Here is a 15,311-nt window from a genome sequence, read left to right on the forward strand (position 1 = left end):
TCAAAACACGTCAGCGTGCAGGCAGTATACAGGCAGCTCCCAGTCATTCCTCATTAAAGAAGTACAACCATCTAGAGAGGAGAATTGTTTTAGAGGGCCATTACACCTTTAATTCCTCCTTCCACATAGCGAAAACTCCCATCCCTCTGTTGTTACTGCTAATCAGTATCAAAGGTTTCGGCACAAGTAAGTGCCTAATCTTTGTCAGCAGGACCTGGTTCACTGCCTTGCGTGCTTTGAAACAGGTGGAGTTAGACCTCCCTGTGCCCTTCTCTACAAATATTTAAGAAAGCTGTCTATAAATAACTACACAAGCCATAATTAAGTTGGGATGTAATCCATCCATATCAGCACTGTATTAATTTTAAAAAAGCAACATTTGTACAGGAATATCAGTCAATCACGTTGTAATTACAAGTATGGTTGTCAGTTATGAGTTAAACAATTTCCTACACAAAACTAAACATAGGACAAGCGGCATTTAAAAGTTTACATTGAAGTAAAAACACAACATTAAAAAAATCTGAAGTAAGCATTGTGAACAAGATGCATGCAAAGAGGTGTAAATAGGTACAAATTGTACACCTTATTGATCTAGAGTGCCAAGACGCAGTAGTATTGCTTCTTTTCCCCCCGTTATAGTAAGTTAGCTTCCAGTAACAGATGTAGTTAGTTCACAGACACATAATATACAAGAGTAATCTCATCCTGCTACACTTCACTTTACAACAACTCTAGAGGAAAAAACACAGATCCTACTAGATACCTTTCCTCTGCGCAGGTTGCCTCCCTACTCAGGACAGTAGTAACACCAAGATTTTTCAAACCCCATGCAAGTGGCAGGAAACTTCAATGATGGAATAGTCATTTGTTCATCAAATCTCGACAGCGATTCCTGGACGGGGGATGCTTTTAAAAGCAGTTCTCCCTGACCCCATCAGTGATAACACGCAAAACAAGTGACAGACTGGTTGGGCAGTTTGGATTCTTAATTCCAGTAGCATGTTCGAGCCCAATGTTCAGCACGGCGGTGCGTAAAACAAAGAAAGTTCGCCTGCTCACATTGGAGGGCTTGAATGCATCTACACGGCAGAACCGATGGGGCAGAAATCAGGAACAGGTGGCATTGCAAAGATCACCAACCTTGTGGGCACTACTCCTTTCTCAAATTGCACTAGCCTGCTTCGCAACTGGCTGCATCTATCACGACAGCCTGTACTGGCAGTAGTTTCCTTGACTACCTTCTCCCAGCAAACTCCCTGCTGGGCAAGAGAAGGACAAACCTTTGGGCTAGGAGGGATGGTCTTCTGGAAGCGAGCCCATATGAATAACAGTGTTTTAGTGGACACGCAGGCATTGGAAATTCATAACAGACTGGAGTTTATTTGAACATATTACCTGTCCAGGTGTGTATTTTACAGTTAACATCCAAAAACTACAATAAAGCTGTGGTGTTTGGTATGAGTATTTCAGAAACCGGCACCATTTCTAAGGTAGCAGTACCAAAAAAAAAAAAAAATCAGGAAAACAAAGGGAGTTGTACTCCCCCATCTCACCCCAAATGCTTGCCTTAACTCAGTGCAGTACTGACACAAATCTCGAACTGCAGCAGACAAATCTCCACTTTGGAACACTAGATGTATTAGCTCTCATTAGAAGCTTTCCCATAAAATAAACAAAAACAAAACAAACAAACAAACAAACAAAAGCTTTAAGGAATTACAGGGAGATTTTCCAGAAGACTGTCACATGAAACACTTGAGCTTCTCACTGGTGCCTGTTTACCTGTTAAGAGTCAATTGAGTGTCCCTTTATTTGCAATTGACACATGCACAATTGGGTTCCATTCATCAAGTCCCGAAATGTAAATGTGCCTGTGTGGAATATTACAGCAGGTTTTCAAAGCTGGAGGTGCTCGTCTGTACTGTTTAATATTCACAAACAAGGCAAGGTAAGATGAGACACCTGCTAAAGCAAGACTATGCTAAGGTACTGAGAGCACAGGTGACATCCGTTTCTTTTCCCTGGGGTGTGCGTGGGGAAGAGTGGGGGTGATGGCCAAGGGTAACCCAAAATCCTAGGCTAGAAGCCACTCGCATCTTAGACGGAAGATTGCACTCCGAAAGTCTCCTGAGAGGCGTACACCATGTACAGGAATCCGTCCTCGTCCTTTTCACTCTCATACACCTCGGATATGGGCGTGGAAACGCTCACCATGCTGTGTCCGTTCACCAGGAGGAAGAAAGCCTGGTTGGAGTTCAGCTGCAGGCGTCGCCTGTTAGAGGAAGGTCGGGGAGGGGAGGGAGGAAGGAGTTTCACAGTGATGACAATACATTTCCACACATGTTTAACAGAGGCTTGTTGACAGAAGGCAAAACACAGTCCTCTGCCAATGAAAGCTGTAAGATAGCCCCACCAGAGCACCCCTGCCACTAGAAAAAGCATTTGGTTCCCACCCCAAGACCATATTAAGTTTGCAATTTCCCCAAGGCAATCTACTAAATCTTATCAATTACTCTGGTCAAACACACCAACTCCATTGACATAAGCCCTTATTACACTGGAACAACACGGGCTAAACTCCAGAAGGGCATTAAACTGAAGTGAAAAGGAAAAGGTATTCCTGGCCAGGATGATCCTCGGGCAGCGGGCAGTTTTGCTGTATTACTAGCAAAACATGCAAGGCTTAAAGGACCTTTGGCTTGCAACTTAGCTAGATGGCATCTCACTGGAATCAAGTGAAATTTAAACCCAGACTGACCTTGGGATATCCATGTAAACTCGGGGGCGGGGGGGAGGGAGTACTGGCAGAGCTTCCGCTTTAAGGCCCTGGACCTTTTAAACTCACTTTGTCACCAGCTCTGTAACATTTAACCTTTGGAGGGTCTCGCCCCCTTCCCTCCTCCCTCGCAGCAGAAGCATCGTGGGAACAGCCAAGAGTGACAGACTTTACAAACAGCATGCCAGAGTAAACATCTCACAGGTGTTTCTCTTGGGTCATTTGCTTTGGTCTGGGGGAAGTAGATACTTCTGCTAAGCTTCCTACTGGAAAGTAGGTTTGCAGGTAGGAGCTCACTCACTACTTCACAAACCAAGGAAACAACAAATTCAGCTATGTGCAGGTGCAAGAGCAGAGGGTCCTGTGGATTCAGACCTTTCATTCACCCCCTGCTGTGGATTCACTGCCCTGCAACCCTTCAGATCTGAGGGTTGCAGGGCAGCGAATGCCAGGCACGCTACAAAATGAAGACTCTGATTTGTCATGAGCAAAAGCATTTTGACATGGGATGCATAAAGCTCTTTGTTTCATCTTTCCCCGACAGACTAACTTGTGTAGTACAAGCTAGTCCTTCTAAAACATGGAGGAAAGGCCAAAGTCTTATGAAAACACTAATGATGTGAAACAACCCATAAAGCCTACAGAATAAAGATGGAAAAGCACATGCTCTTTTTTGCTGATATGCACCGAACGAAAGCAATGCATGCAGAACAACGTAAGGGAGACAGGGTGTTTGTGTGTTGCCCTTTTACTCCTGTTTGGGCACAGCGGTCACGACTGAGCCTGCTTCATTTGAGATACGGAAATGCCTAATTTGCCTCCTCCCTGCCTAATTTGGGGAGGAGGGAGACAGGCAGGGCAGAAGAAAGAAAATCCAGCACACCAGAAGAGCTTCCCCGCCAATTCCACTCTCTGCTGAGAGGTTGCAGCAGCTGGAAACAAGCATTTCTTGAGCTTGCCAGCCACAGCTTAGGAAAAGACCATTCCAAAACCAAGCTCTAATCACTCCAGACAGCAGGCTGAGAGACAGCAGCAGCTCTCTGAGGGTTTGGAAGGAGAGGCCTGCACTGCATGCACGCTTTGCCATACATAAGAGGAGCTGTCCGAGAACCAAGTCCAGTTCGTATCAACTTGCCTATTAACCGCAAAGCCAAAGGAAAAAGGGGGGGGGGGGGGGGCGAAATCTTTCAATTTGTTGTTTGATCTTTTTGTCCAGGAGCTTTCATTAGAATTTCTGGAAGACTCAAGCAATCTGGTTCCTCCTTCTAGAACTCTATCTCACTCTCCTACTCATGTAAGAGCTGGGATTTGTTTAGACAAGTGGGAGAGTTCTCCTTTTTTGCAGCTTGTGCCCTCCAAGAACCAGCTCCCTGGTACACCGTGACCAATGAAAAGCAAACTCTGGTTTGCTTTTGACTTCCAAGTTTACCACTTGGGAACTCTTACTAATCAAATACTCCCTTTGACATTAAGCCAGAAGAAAGCCACTTCTAGCAGAATTTCTGACCGCAATTTCAGACCACACAACTTCCACTCCAGGGTTAGTTCTCCATTGCTTTTCCCTGTAAGCAAAACCCAAGCCGCAGTCTGTGCAAATAGCTGGGACAAGGAAGAGACTGGTTTGAACATGTGTTTTTTAGGCCTCACCACTGTTATTTAGGGTAACCTTATTTCATGGTCAAAGGATGCCAATATCAACCCTAAGCAACAGCTTGCAGCTCTGGCTATGAGCCCAAACTCCCCCTCCAGTGAGCGGGGAGAGGCAGGCGCTCCGGAGAGGAACTCCCAGGCAGAACACCACAAAGGCATCCTAAAACTGCCAGCCAGGAAGCACTGAGGCCCTTGGCCAGAAGCACCCATGTTAGACGGATTTATAGCCCCAGATTCCCCCCCTCCCCCGCATCCCTGGAAATGTTATTTCTTTGGAAAATTAAACCAACAGCTCAATTATTTTCAGGCAGGGCTAAGGAGTTGGTGGTACCTGCTTCGCTTACAGGCTGCTAGTGCATATACAGAAAACTGGAAGCTACTGTTCACCTCCATCTCATGCCTCCTACGAGAGCAGTTGCAGGTAGCTGATTCTACCTTTTAATTCACAGAATCACAGAATCACAGAATCGTTTAGGTTGGAAGGGACCTCTGGAGATCATCTCGTCCAACCTCCCTGCTCAAGCAGGGTCACCTAGAGCATATTGCCCAGGATCACATCCAGACGGGTTTTGAATATCTCCAGGGAAGGAGACTCCACCACCCCTCTGGGCAACCTGTTCCAATGCTCTGTCACCCTCACAGTGAAGAAGTTTTTTCTCAGGTTCAGATGGAACTTCCTGTGGTTCAGTTTCTGCCCATTGCCTCTTGTCCTGTTGCTGGGCACCACGGAGAAGAGGCTGGTCTCATCCTCTTGACACTCCCCCTTCAGATACTTGTACACGTTGATGAGATCCCCTCTCAATCTTCTCTTCTCCAGGCTGAACAGGCCCAGCTCTTGCAGTCTTTCTTCATAGGAGAGATGCTCCAGCCCTCTAATCATCTTGGTAGCCCTCCGCTGGACTCTCTCCAGGAGTGCCATGTCTCTCTTGTACTGGGGAGCCCAGAACTGGACACAGTACTCCAGGTGAGGCCTCACCAGGGCTGAATAGAGGGGCAGGATCACCTCCCTCGACCTGCTGGCAACACTCTGCCTAATGCACCCTAGGATCCCATTGGCCTTCTTTTCGCTCTACAGGGTTTCGAATCGCTCTACAGGGTTTCGAATCTCGCTGAAGCTCAAGTTAGATGCTCACGTTGGTCAGACACGACACCATAATAATTATACCTACTACATGAAAATGCAGTGGTTTTGTTTCGAAGCTATTTATATCCATAGTGCTTTCTCATATAGAAACAGCCTTTACGTACATCAGTAGAAGGCCCTTTATGCAAGCAAATGCACTTCTACACCAGAGCTGTGCCAGCAAAGCCCAAGGAACAACACCCTCTCATGGATTTGTCCTAGTGACACTAAGTACTAGTTAAATGAGTTTTCCACTTAAAGAGTTCCTAAAATCATACGCCAGCTAGAAAATGAACAAAGAATCATTACTTTAATGTAGTAAATACTGAAATCACAGCATACTACCTGATAATTTTGATTAGCTCACTCATGTTGACATGATCTGGAACCAGGAACTTAGTCTTATCCAGAACTGGAAGCTGTTTCTCCCCCTTGTACCTTTCAATAATAACCTCAAAAGAAACAAAAAGAACAGAAGCATAAGATGCGAGAGGCAGAAGTGCCATAGTCCCCTCCTCTCCTCCCTCCCCCCCCCATTTTAAATGCAGAAATGTGAAGGCATTTATGCTAAACTCCATTTTACTTCATTTGTGAAAGCACCATCTTGAATTTAAAAAGGAACAGTTATCTTCATCTGCCCTTCTCGTTCTGTTTATACGACTCCCTGAATGAAGGGGGAAGAAATAGGAATTCAAAAACACTCTCATTCACAGCTTGAGTACAGCTTTAGAAGTGTTATATTGCTGGAATCATTTAGTCTGGCACTGAACTACCCAGCAACAAGGAAACCCAAGAAAAGATAAAGCACACTTTCCTATGAAATATTACAGTGGCTGACTAGGATGCTTGGGCTGCTACCTAGGTCTGCAACCTCAAGCAGCTTTCACTAGAATCCCTCCAGTTTCTCCTGGCCATCTCTTCCTAAGAGCCACAGCTCCAGATTACCACGCTATTCTATCAGCCTTCCCTGGTTTCTCCAATGTACTAGAGAAATTTACTTTTGAAGGGTATAAAGCCTCAAAGCAAGAATTTCCTCCTCCTTAATCTCAAGATAGCATGCCTAGGAACCAGTAAGTCCGTCAAGATTATTATGTACTAACTACTTAATTCATGAGGAAATGGTAGATTTGCCAATGTAAGTAGCACCCTGCCCAGCAACTGTATATAGTTTCTGCTTTTAAGAAAAGATCTCAGAATTCGTGCATCTCTGTTTCCACAGCCATGCGGGTTTTGTTGTTTTTAAATCAACTGTAACTAAGTGACACCATTCGCTTGGAAGGGACTTGGATCATTTCCATGCTCACGGGGTCTGACTGTGTTGATATTCAAAAGTTTCACAGGTGAAGAGATAAAAGGCCAATTTAATTAGATCAAGGAAAGACTTCTTTAAACTAGTTTAAATAAATGCTGGCTAATTCTAGGGGGGGAAAAATCCCCTATTTTTAAGGCGTAGACCACAAACAATAGATATTTCCAACAGCAAAATGAAGGATGGTGACAGTACAGCTGGGATATGCCATCTAGTGTGACATTGTCCTCTTAACTCATCTAGAGCTGTTAATGATAATAATGTGGCAGTGACACTGGCTAGAATATGGACTGGCAAGCACAGCAAGGCCCCAAGGATCCCAGCAGGCAATGATGCAAACTTGCAAGAATGGCATAGCATCTTCAGCAGGTTGCTTAGGGAGCTCTAAATTTTTGCTAGTAACATCTCCATGGCTGACTTAAAATGAGAGCTTTGCTATAAATCAATGGCTTTCAATCTGTGGTCGCAGAGCTTGGGGACTACTTCTAAGCGATCCGTGAAAGGTGAAAGAAAAAGCAATCTATTGCCAGCAAACAGATTTGTCAGGAAAGGGCCTTTTGGGAAAACCGCAGACTCCAGAGAAGTCAGAAAATCCCTGCCATAAACTATTACTGTTCCCATGCCCAGCAGCATAGTTATGGGCCAAGCTGCTGCTGCTGCCATTTGAGATGAAGTAGCTTAAACCTAGAGAGTAGCTGAAAACTTTTCAGTTTCCATTTTAAGTGGAGGCGGCAACTGCTTCTGTTAATAAACTTGCACTAGAACTTCAGACGGTTTGCAAGCAGTTTGTGTGCCTACAGAAGAATTTCCACTCACAAAGATCATCAGCTCTCATCACTGAGAACCAAAAGCTGAGGCTTCTGCTAGAGTTCACCCTTCTGCCTCCCAAGATCTCCAGAGACTTTCCCTATTCCACCAAACGGCCATAGGGACAGTTGCATTTATTGCTTATTGTGGGGACAGCTGCCACACGACAACCCACTAATTGTGGGCCACACTAGCAACATATCGTGATCCCTCCCTTTTCCTTCCTAGGATGCTTTGTTTTGCATTTCTAACCTCTAGGATGCCATAACACAAAACTAAGGTTTAGGCAAGTGGTTTGGGGCTGTACCATGAAAGGAGAAGGACAAGGTGAGGGATGATCTTCCCTCCCAATTATGGAGGGGTACGACAGCCACACAGCATTCCTAGCAACCTCCAAGCAAAGGTCCGTTTCTTGGAAAGCAAGTGTTTCTGTCTGTCTCAGCATGGATATTGTATGAAAGCCACATCTGACTCTAAATTACTGTGTACTCTTCCTGCTTATCCCCTGCAGAGTCTTCTTTCAAGGAAGGAAAATACGTCCACTTTCAGGACGAGAAGAGCTGAACACTCAGGAGAATCTCAGTGCTCCGTCTGGGTGTGGCTCTCTTTGAAGTTACAGCACGGTGACTTCAGTACACAGGAAACTCCATTTCCTCTAGTCACCAGCTAGCACCTTGCTCTAGCGCACTTACTGGTTTGAGAATGTTTCTCAAGTGCAGGCTTACTGACTCTGAAGGGACACGTTTAATTTGGACTCACCAGGTTAGTTCTTTTACAGGCTCCTTACCAGCAAAAAGAACATGTGACCTGAAACTGAAGTGACAGGAACCAGACTTACTGGTATTTTAGTTGGATGTTGATCTCGAATCAGTCGTACATCTTCCACCCTTTGCTCTGCAAGAGATTTAAAAAATAAAAAATAAAAATAAAAAATGGCTGCTCGAATACCATCATTTAAGGCTGCTATTACTTTATTTCCCCACCAGTGAAGACAGGTGCCGCAAGTTAATCAGAGCCACAAAAGCAAATTCAGGCAAAGCAGTTTTCTAAGGGGACAACACTGGTGATACTCTGTTCTTTGACACAAGATGACAAGGACTGCACGCACATTTCCTGGGACACCTAAACGTGTTAAAGGAGGTGGACCTCCCCTCCACACCGCATTTGCTGCTGACTAAAGGAGACATTTAAGCTCATAAATTTATGGGATCAAATTACACTAGCCAAGTTAATGACCAAATATCCTGTCCTATTTCTACTAGATCCCCGAAGAGGAAGTTGTGAACAATTATTTGAGACCCAAGACCAGCCGAAGCCAGGCAGTTATCAGCTTACACTGTTCGTTCTAGTATTACAGAATTACAGTTTTCTATTCTGATTATACTGCAACACATTGTTGCAAGAGCTGTCGGTAGGATTTTGTATACCTAGATATTTCCCCGTTATCTGTGCTGGTTTTCAGGATAAAGTTCATCTCAGACATAAATATTAATAGTACAGATATTATAAACTAGGCTGAAGTACAAGTCAGAGCCAAAGTAAACAGACACAGTTGCTTCTGGAGTCAGTTGCATCTGCTTATACCATGTCTGCTTTTGGATTCAATGAACCCAAATTTAATCTCTCCAGTTCTTTTCAGCAGGTTGGGGCTTTCCAGGCCATCCCCATCTATAAACACCTTTCAGAGAGAAGATTTAGTGTTGTAGCACAGCTGGAACAGACACCTACCACAGGGAGAGGTGCTGCTCAGGGGAGAGAAGCAGCTTAGATCAGCACCATTGGTCAAACTCATTATTTGTATGCTAATACGCAGGACACATTACCTGCTCTGTCATTCAGCAACAGCATTACTCAGCTGTCCATTGGTCCATAGGGGAGCTCGTAGGCATCAAATACATCTCTGCACCTTTTACGAGCCAGGTAAGGAAATGCAACTCACGTGAGTCAGGGATTAAAGCTGGACATGAATCGAGCAAAACTAAGGCCACTAGTATGTAAAACCTTCAACAGACTGTGAGACTAAGAGTCTTAAAAGGCTTCAGAATCATCCCTACATGCTTCCTGTTGCTCAAGGCCCTGTGTAGCAAGACGGCTTCGGGGTAGGAGTGCAATCCTACTTTCAACTCAGGCTTTCAGATCTTACAGCACAAGCCACACTCTCTGCAGACTAGAATTAACACTTCAAGGGCAGAGATACTAGTTAATTAAAGTACTTTTAAGATTAAGTTAACCAGAAGCACAAGAGATGCAGGGAGCAGATGAGACCAGCTGTCAACTCAGCAAACACAGAGAGGTTTTGCTAACTTTTCAACTGAAACAGGTTTGCATATGACAGCGTTATTCAGCACAACTCCCTGAAGTACAAGGAACATAAAACAGGAGCTAGACAAATCATTGAGATTATTGTTTATGGCATGCTCAAAAGCAGGCTTCAGTCGTTCACAGATAAACACTGCTCTCTGACGACATTAGTTGCAGTGGCAACTGCTTGGCTGCCATCCTAGTTGAACTTAATACCTGCAACAGAGGCTGTTGACAGGAGATGGGTCAACAACAGTTTTGGAAGACTCCAAGAAAAGGGCCAGCTTAAACGCAGACTTCATTAGACCACAACTCTGCCAAGCTCGATGCAGAGAGCGGCTTACGTTTAACAGAAGAGCAAAGGCTGCGGCGGGGAGGGTGGGAAACCGTCCTAAGCAGCTTGACTCCAACCCAAAGGCCGAGGGAAAAGAAAAGCTACGTCGATTACCCGCATCGGTTTTGGTAAACGTGGGATTTTATCGCCTCAAGCGGAAACAGGTCGAGCCGCCAGCGCGGGTTACCCCAGGGGCGCGCCGGCCCACCTCGCCGACAGGCCCGAGCAGACGCCAGAGCTCCTGGGTTTCTCGGGGTCCCCCCTCCGCGGGGGGAGAGCCGTTGGCACCGGGCTGCCAAGGCCGCTCCTTCGAGAAAAGGGGCTAATCTCATTTCCCCAGCCGTCGTTACGCAGCTCTTTTCGGTGCCCGGCCGGGTGGCGAAGACAACCGGGAGGGGCACGCTGGGGGGGCCCCGACTAAAAGCGGGGTTCGGCCCTCCCGTCGCGAGGCCTCCCCGGCGGCTCGGCCGCTCACCGCACCGCACCGACGCCCAGGCCCGAGGGAGCCCCCGGGGATGGGGGAAGCGCAGCCGCCGCCCGGCCCCACGTTTAAGTCCCCCCTTCTCCTCAGCGCGACCCCCCCCCCTCCCCGCCGCAGCCGCCGCCGCCGGCCCCCGGGGCGCCCTCCCGGCCGGGCCTCCCCGCGTCCCCCCCCCACCCGCCGCGGCCGCCGCCCCCGCCCGTCCCTGTCAGCCCCCCCTCACCGCCGCGCCCCCCGCGGCGGGACGCGCCCACGGCGGCGGCGGGGCCTCACCGAAGGTGCGGCGCTGCTTGAAGCTCTTCTCCGAGGGCATGGCGGCGGCTCGGCGCGGCTCGGCTCGGCGCGGCTCGGCCCGGGCCCGGCGGCGGCTCTGCGCGGCAGCGGCGGCGGCGGCCAACTGCGAGTGTCGGCGGCGCCCGCCCCCCGCCGCCACCAGCAGCGGCGCTGCGCCGTCAGCTGACGCCGCGCGTCACCGCCGGGCGGGGCGGCCCCGCCGCCATCTTGAGTGTGGCGAGGCGCCGCCGCCTCCCCCCCCCCATCCCCGCCGCCCCCGTGGGCCCCCCCGCCCAGCCACACACGGGACTTGGTCGCCTCAAGTCCGGCCGGCAGCGGCAGGGCGGCGCGGACTCCTCGGTGCGCCCCGCGGTGCCTGCTTCCCGCCGGTGGGGCTCTGGCCATGGCCGCCTCAGAGCGCTGAGGGACGCCCGGCCATGGTCCCCTCAGAGCTAGTGCGCCATGGCAGCGGGACGTGGCCTCCTCAGAGCGCCCCGCCAGCGTCCCCCCAGTGACAGGGGAGCCGTGGTCTCCTCAGAGCACCCCACCAGTGTCCCCCCAGCGACAGGGGAGCCGTGGTCTCCTCAGAGCGCCCCGCCAGTGTCCCCCAGCGACAGGGTGGCCGTGGTCTCCTCAGAGCACCCTGCCAGCGTCCCCCCAGCGACAGGGGAGCCGTGGTCTCCTCAGAGCGCCCCGCCAGCGTCCCCCCAGTGACAGGGGAGCCGTGGTCTCCTCAGAGTGCCCCACCAGTGTCCCCCCAGTGACAGGGGAGCCGTGGTCTCCTCAGAGCGCCCCGCCAGTGTCCCCCAGCGACAGGGTGGCCGTGGTCTCCTCAGAGCACCCTGCCAGCGTCCCCCCAGCGACAGGGGAGCCGTGGTCTCCTCAGAGCGCCCCGCCAGCGTCCCCCCAGTGACAGGGGAGCCGTGGTCTCCTCAGAGCGCCCCACCAGTGTCCCCCCAGTGACAGGGGAGCCGTGGTCTCCTCAGAGCACTCCACCAGCGTCCCCCCAGTGACAGGGGAGCCGTGGTCTCCTCAGAGCACTCCACCAGCGTCCCCCCAGTGACAGGGGAGCCGTGGTCTCCTCAGAGCGCCCCACCAGCGTCCCCCCAGTGACAGGGGAGCCGTGGTCTCCTCAGAGCGCCCCACCAGTGTCCCCCCAGTGACAGGGGAGCCGTGGTCTCCTCAGAGCGCCCCACCAGTGTCCCCCCAGTGACAGGGGAGCCGTGGTCTCCTCAGAGCACTCCACCAGCGTCCCCCCAGTGACAGGGGAGCCGTGGTCTCCTCAGAGCGCCCCGCCAGCGTCCCCCCAGTGACAGGGGGGCTGTGGTCTCCTCAGAGCGCCCCGCCAGCGTCCCCCCAGTGACAGGGGAGCCGTGGTCTCCTCAGAGCGCCCCACCAGCGTCCCCCCAGTGACAGGGGAGCCGTGGTCTCCTCAGAGCACTCCACCAGCGTCCCCCCAGTGACAGGGGAGCCGTGGTCTCCTCAGAGCACTCCACCAGCGTCCCCCCAGCGACAGGGTGGCCGTGGTCTCCTCAGAGCACCCCGCCAGCGTCCCCCCAGCGACAGGGGAGCCGTGGTCTCCTCAGAGCACCCCACCAGCGTCCCCCCAGCGACAGGGGAGCCGTGGTCTCCTCAGAGCACTCCACCAGCGTCCCCCCAGTGACAGGGGAGCTGTAGTCTCGTCAGAGTGCCCCACCAGTGTCCCCCCAGTGACAGGGGAGCCGTGGTCTCCTCAGAGCGCCCCACCAGTGTCCCCCCAGTGACAGGGTGGCCGTGGTCTCCTCAGAGCGCCCCGCCAGTGTCCCCCCAGTGACAGGGGAGCCGTGGTCTCCTCAGAGCGCCCCGCCAGCGTCCCCCCAGTGACAGGGGAGCCGTGGTCTCCTCAGAGCGCCCCACCAGCGTCCCCCCAGTGACAGGGGGGCTGTGGTCTCCTCAGAGCACCCCGCCAGTGTCCCCCAGCGACAGGGGGACGGTGGTCTCCTCAGAGTGCCCTGCCATTATTCAACAACAACAGCATGCACTGCTCTCCCCTCATCCACCAAGGCAGTCATCTCATCATAGAAGGTTTTCAGGTTGGTCAGACAGGATTTCCTCTTTGTAAATCAATGCTGACCTCTCCCAATCACCCTCTTGTCCTTCACATGTTTGGAAATGACCTCCAGGAGGATCTGCTCCATCACCTTCCCTTGGATTGAGGTGAGGCTTTCTGGCCTGCAGTTCCCCAGATCCTCCTTCTTGCCCTTCTGGAAAATAGGAGTGACATCTGCTGACATTTGCTTTCTTCCAGTACTCACAGACCTCCCCTGATCGCTGTGCCCAGTCAAGGATAATCGTGACTGGCCTCGCAGTGACTTCGGCCAGCTCCGTCAGCCCTGGTAGGTGCCTCCCATCAGGTCCCAGGGACTTGTGTCCGTCTGGTTTGTGTAAATCCTCCCTAATGTGATATTCCTCTACCAAGGACAAGTCCTCCCTGCTCCAGACTTTCCCACTCCTCTCAGGCACCTGGGATTTGACTGGCAAGTCTTACCAGTAAAAACCAAGGTGAATAAGACGTTCAGTACCCCAGCTTTTTCCATGTCGCTTGTCAGCAGGTCCCATTCCCCTTTCCATGTCCCTTGCAACCCAAGACGTGTTCTCTGGAGCCACTGTGCCTCAATGGGGAGGTACAAGTTTCATGATTTACCTTCAGTATCCCTTCAGCACGCATGGACATGAGGAAGCTGTGGCCAAGTTTATGTTCAATGAATAAAATTTTAGCGCCAGATAGGTGATCTATAATTAACTTCACTTTAAAGCCCGCCACCTAATCACATGGAATTTGTCAAGAATTGATTAGATTGCAAACAATTTTAGTTGCACGCCAAGTATACTTGTATTCATACTGCAGATACTGTCGCTCAATTAAAAATGTCCAACTGTTTCTTCCTTTAGCAGCTTTTTGACACAAGCTGTTGACTTTAGACAGACAAATGCAACTGCCTTCCTTTCTGCTTTTCTCACGTATGTTCTAGGCAGTATGTTTTGAAATAGAGAAATGCTTTTGCAGCAGTGGTACTATACAATCCAACTATACAATTCAACTTCCGCTGCTGCTGCTGAAGATACAGAGAGTTGCAACTGGCAGTGTTATTAGCAAAATGAGAATACAGGAAAGAGATCTGAATTCTAACCAGTTTAGACATTACCAGGATTTCTACATCTGTTGGGATGGAACAATACATTAAAGTTACAGTGATGCCATGTTCACACTATGGAATGAGGGTTCATTACATAATTTTATGATTCAGGTCTCAAACATTTCCAGTGGCCATATAATTATAGGATGAGGTCATTAAAGATGGGACTAACCAGGGGAAGAAATAGCTCTGAGATCTATGAATGCTCTATGCATCACACCAGTGTCCAGAAACAGCAGGTGAGACATAATGGATGATCATCAGAGGAGCATTTGAAACTTAAACTAATTAAATGTTTTATTATTTCATATACTTTTATGCTTGATTTCTCTGCCCACTAACTGAAGAAAGAGACCTCTATTAAAGAGACAACTTTCAAAAGCAGCTCATGGGGAATACCGGTTAGTTCCAGTGCTAGTATCTAGTAGCTGATTTGCAGACATGTTGGTCACCCCAACCTTCTGTTTCAGTGGAATTTCTTTCTTACTTAATTACTGTCTTTTCCAAAGCATTCTCTGAGCTGAGGAGATCCCACCACTCTCTCAGCATTTTTATACCTCAGGAATAGCTATACTCTCTGTGCCTGCAGACGTGAGGACAAGCACTGATGAAACCACTTGGCATTTTTGTCAGCATATGCAGGTGAGTCCCAATAGTCGGCCTAACAATACCAAACACTATGTGTCATGCGGTTTTCATCCATGCTACCAACTGTTAGCAGAGCTGCAGCTCAGACTGAAAGCATCCATATGGTGCTTAGGAAGAGCCACAATCAGAGTATCTGCTGACAGGCTGGGCTATCACATGTTCAGCTCATGAATAATCTGCAGAGACTGTGAGAAGGAAAACTTAGATCCTCGCTGAGACTCACTTGACCTTTCCCTCTCGTCTCAACCTTAGCCTATGCCTATGTGTCGACAGCACAGACAGTCAGCAAGTCTGGATTTGAGAAAGGTGTTAGGCACAGTTGGAATGACAGCATGGACATAGCCTTTGGGACCAGATCTGTCCAAACACTACTCTATGTTGCTAGTGAGAAAATACTGCTTTTGAAATGCAGTTGCTTCAAATTTGGTGC

At 49.7% G+C, this 15,311-nt stretch overlaps 1 protein-coding gene and 1 long non-coding RNA gene across 3 annotated transcripts; one reads left to right on the forward strand and one right to left on the reverse strand.

The window, feature by feature from the left end:
- Positions 1-321: 321 nt before the first annotated feature.
- MAP1LC3B (microtubule associated protein 1 light chain 3 beta) lies at positions 322-11,239 on the reverse strand. 2 transcript variants are annotated; one of them, XM_068955324.1, is made up of 4 exons: positions 11,058-11,239; positions 8,507-8,562; positions 5,898-6,004; positions 322-2,275 (listed from the first exon to the last, which is right to left on the reverse strand). In XM_068955324.1, the coding sequence occupies exons 1-4, from the start codon at positions 11,095-11,097 to the stop codon at positions 2,101-2,103; spliced, it is 378 nt and encodes a 125-aa protein (XP_068811425.1). In that variant the 5' UTR covers positions 11,098-11,239; the 3' UTR covers positions 322-2,100. The 2 variants fall into 2 exon arrangements, with proteins under 2 accessions (XP_068811425.1, XP_009668303.1); XM_009670008.2 differs by lacking the exon at positions 11,058-11,239 and adding an exon at positions 9,492-9,575.
- Positions 9,687-13,415, forward strand: LOC104140964 (uncharacterized). The gene is made up of 3 exons (XR_693442.2): positions 9,687-10,431; positions 13,220-13,253; positions 13,345-13,415. It is a non-coding gene; the product is annotated as an uncharacterized lncRNA (long non-coding RNA).
- Positions 13,416-15,311: the final 1,896 nt, after the last annotated feature.

The sequence above is a fragment of the Struthio camelus genome, chromosome 10, assembly GCF_040807025.1.
Source record: "Struthio camelus isolate bStrCam1 chromosome 10, bStrCam1.hap1, whole genome shotgun sequence".
In the NCBI taxonomy this organism is placed as follows: domain Eukaryota; kingdom Metazoa; phylum Chordata; class Aves; order Struthioniformes; family Struthionidae; genus Struthio; species Struthio camelus.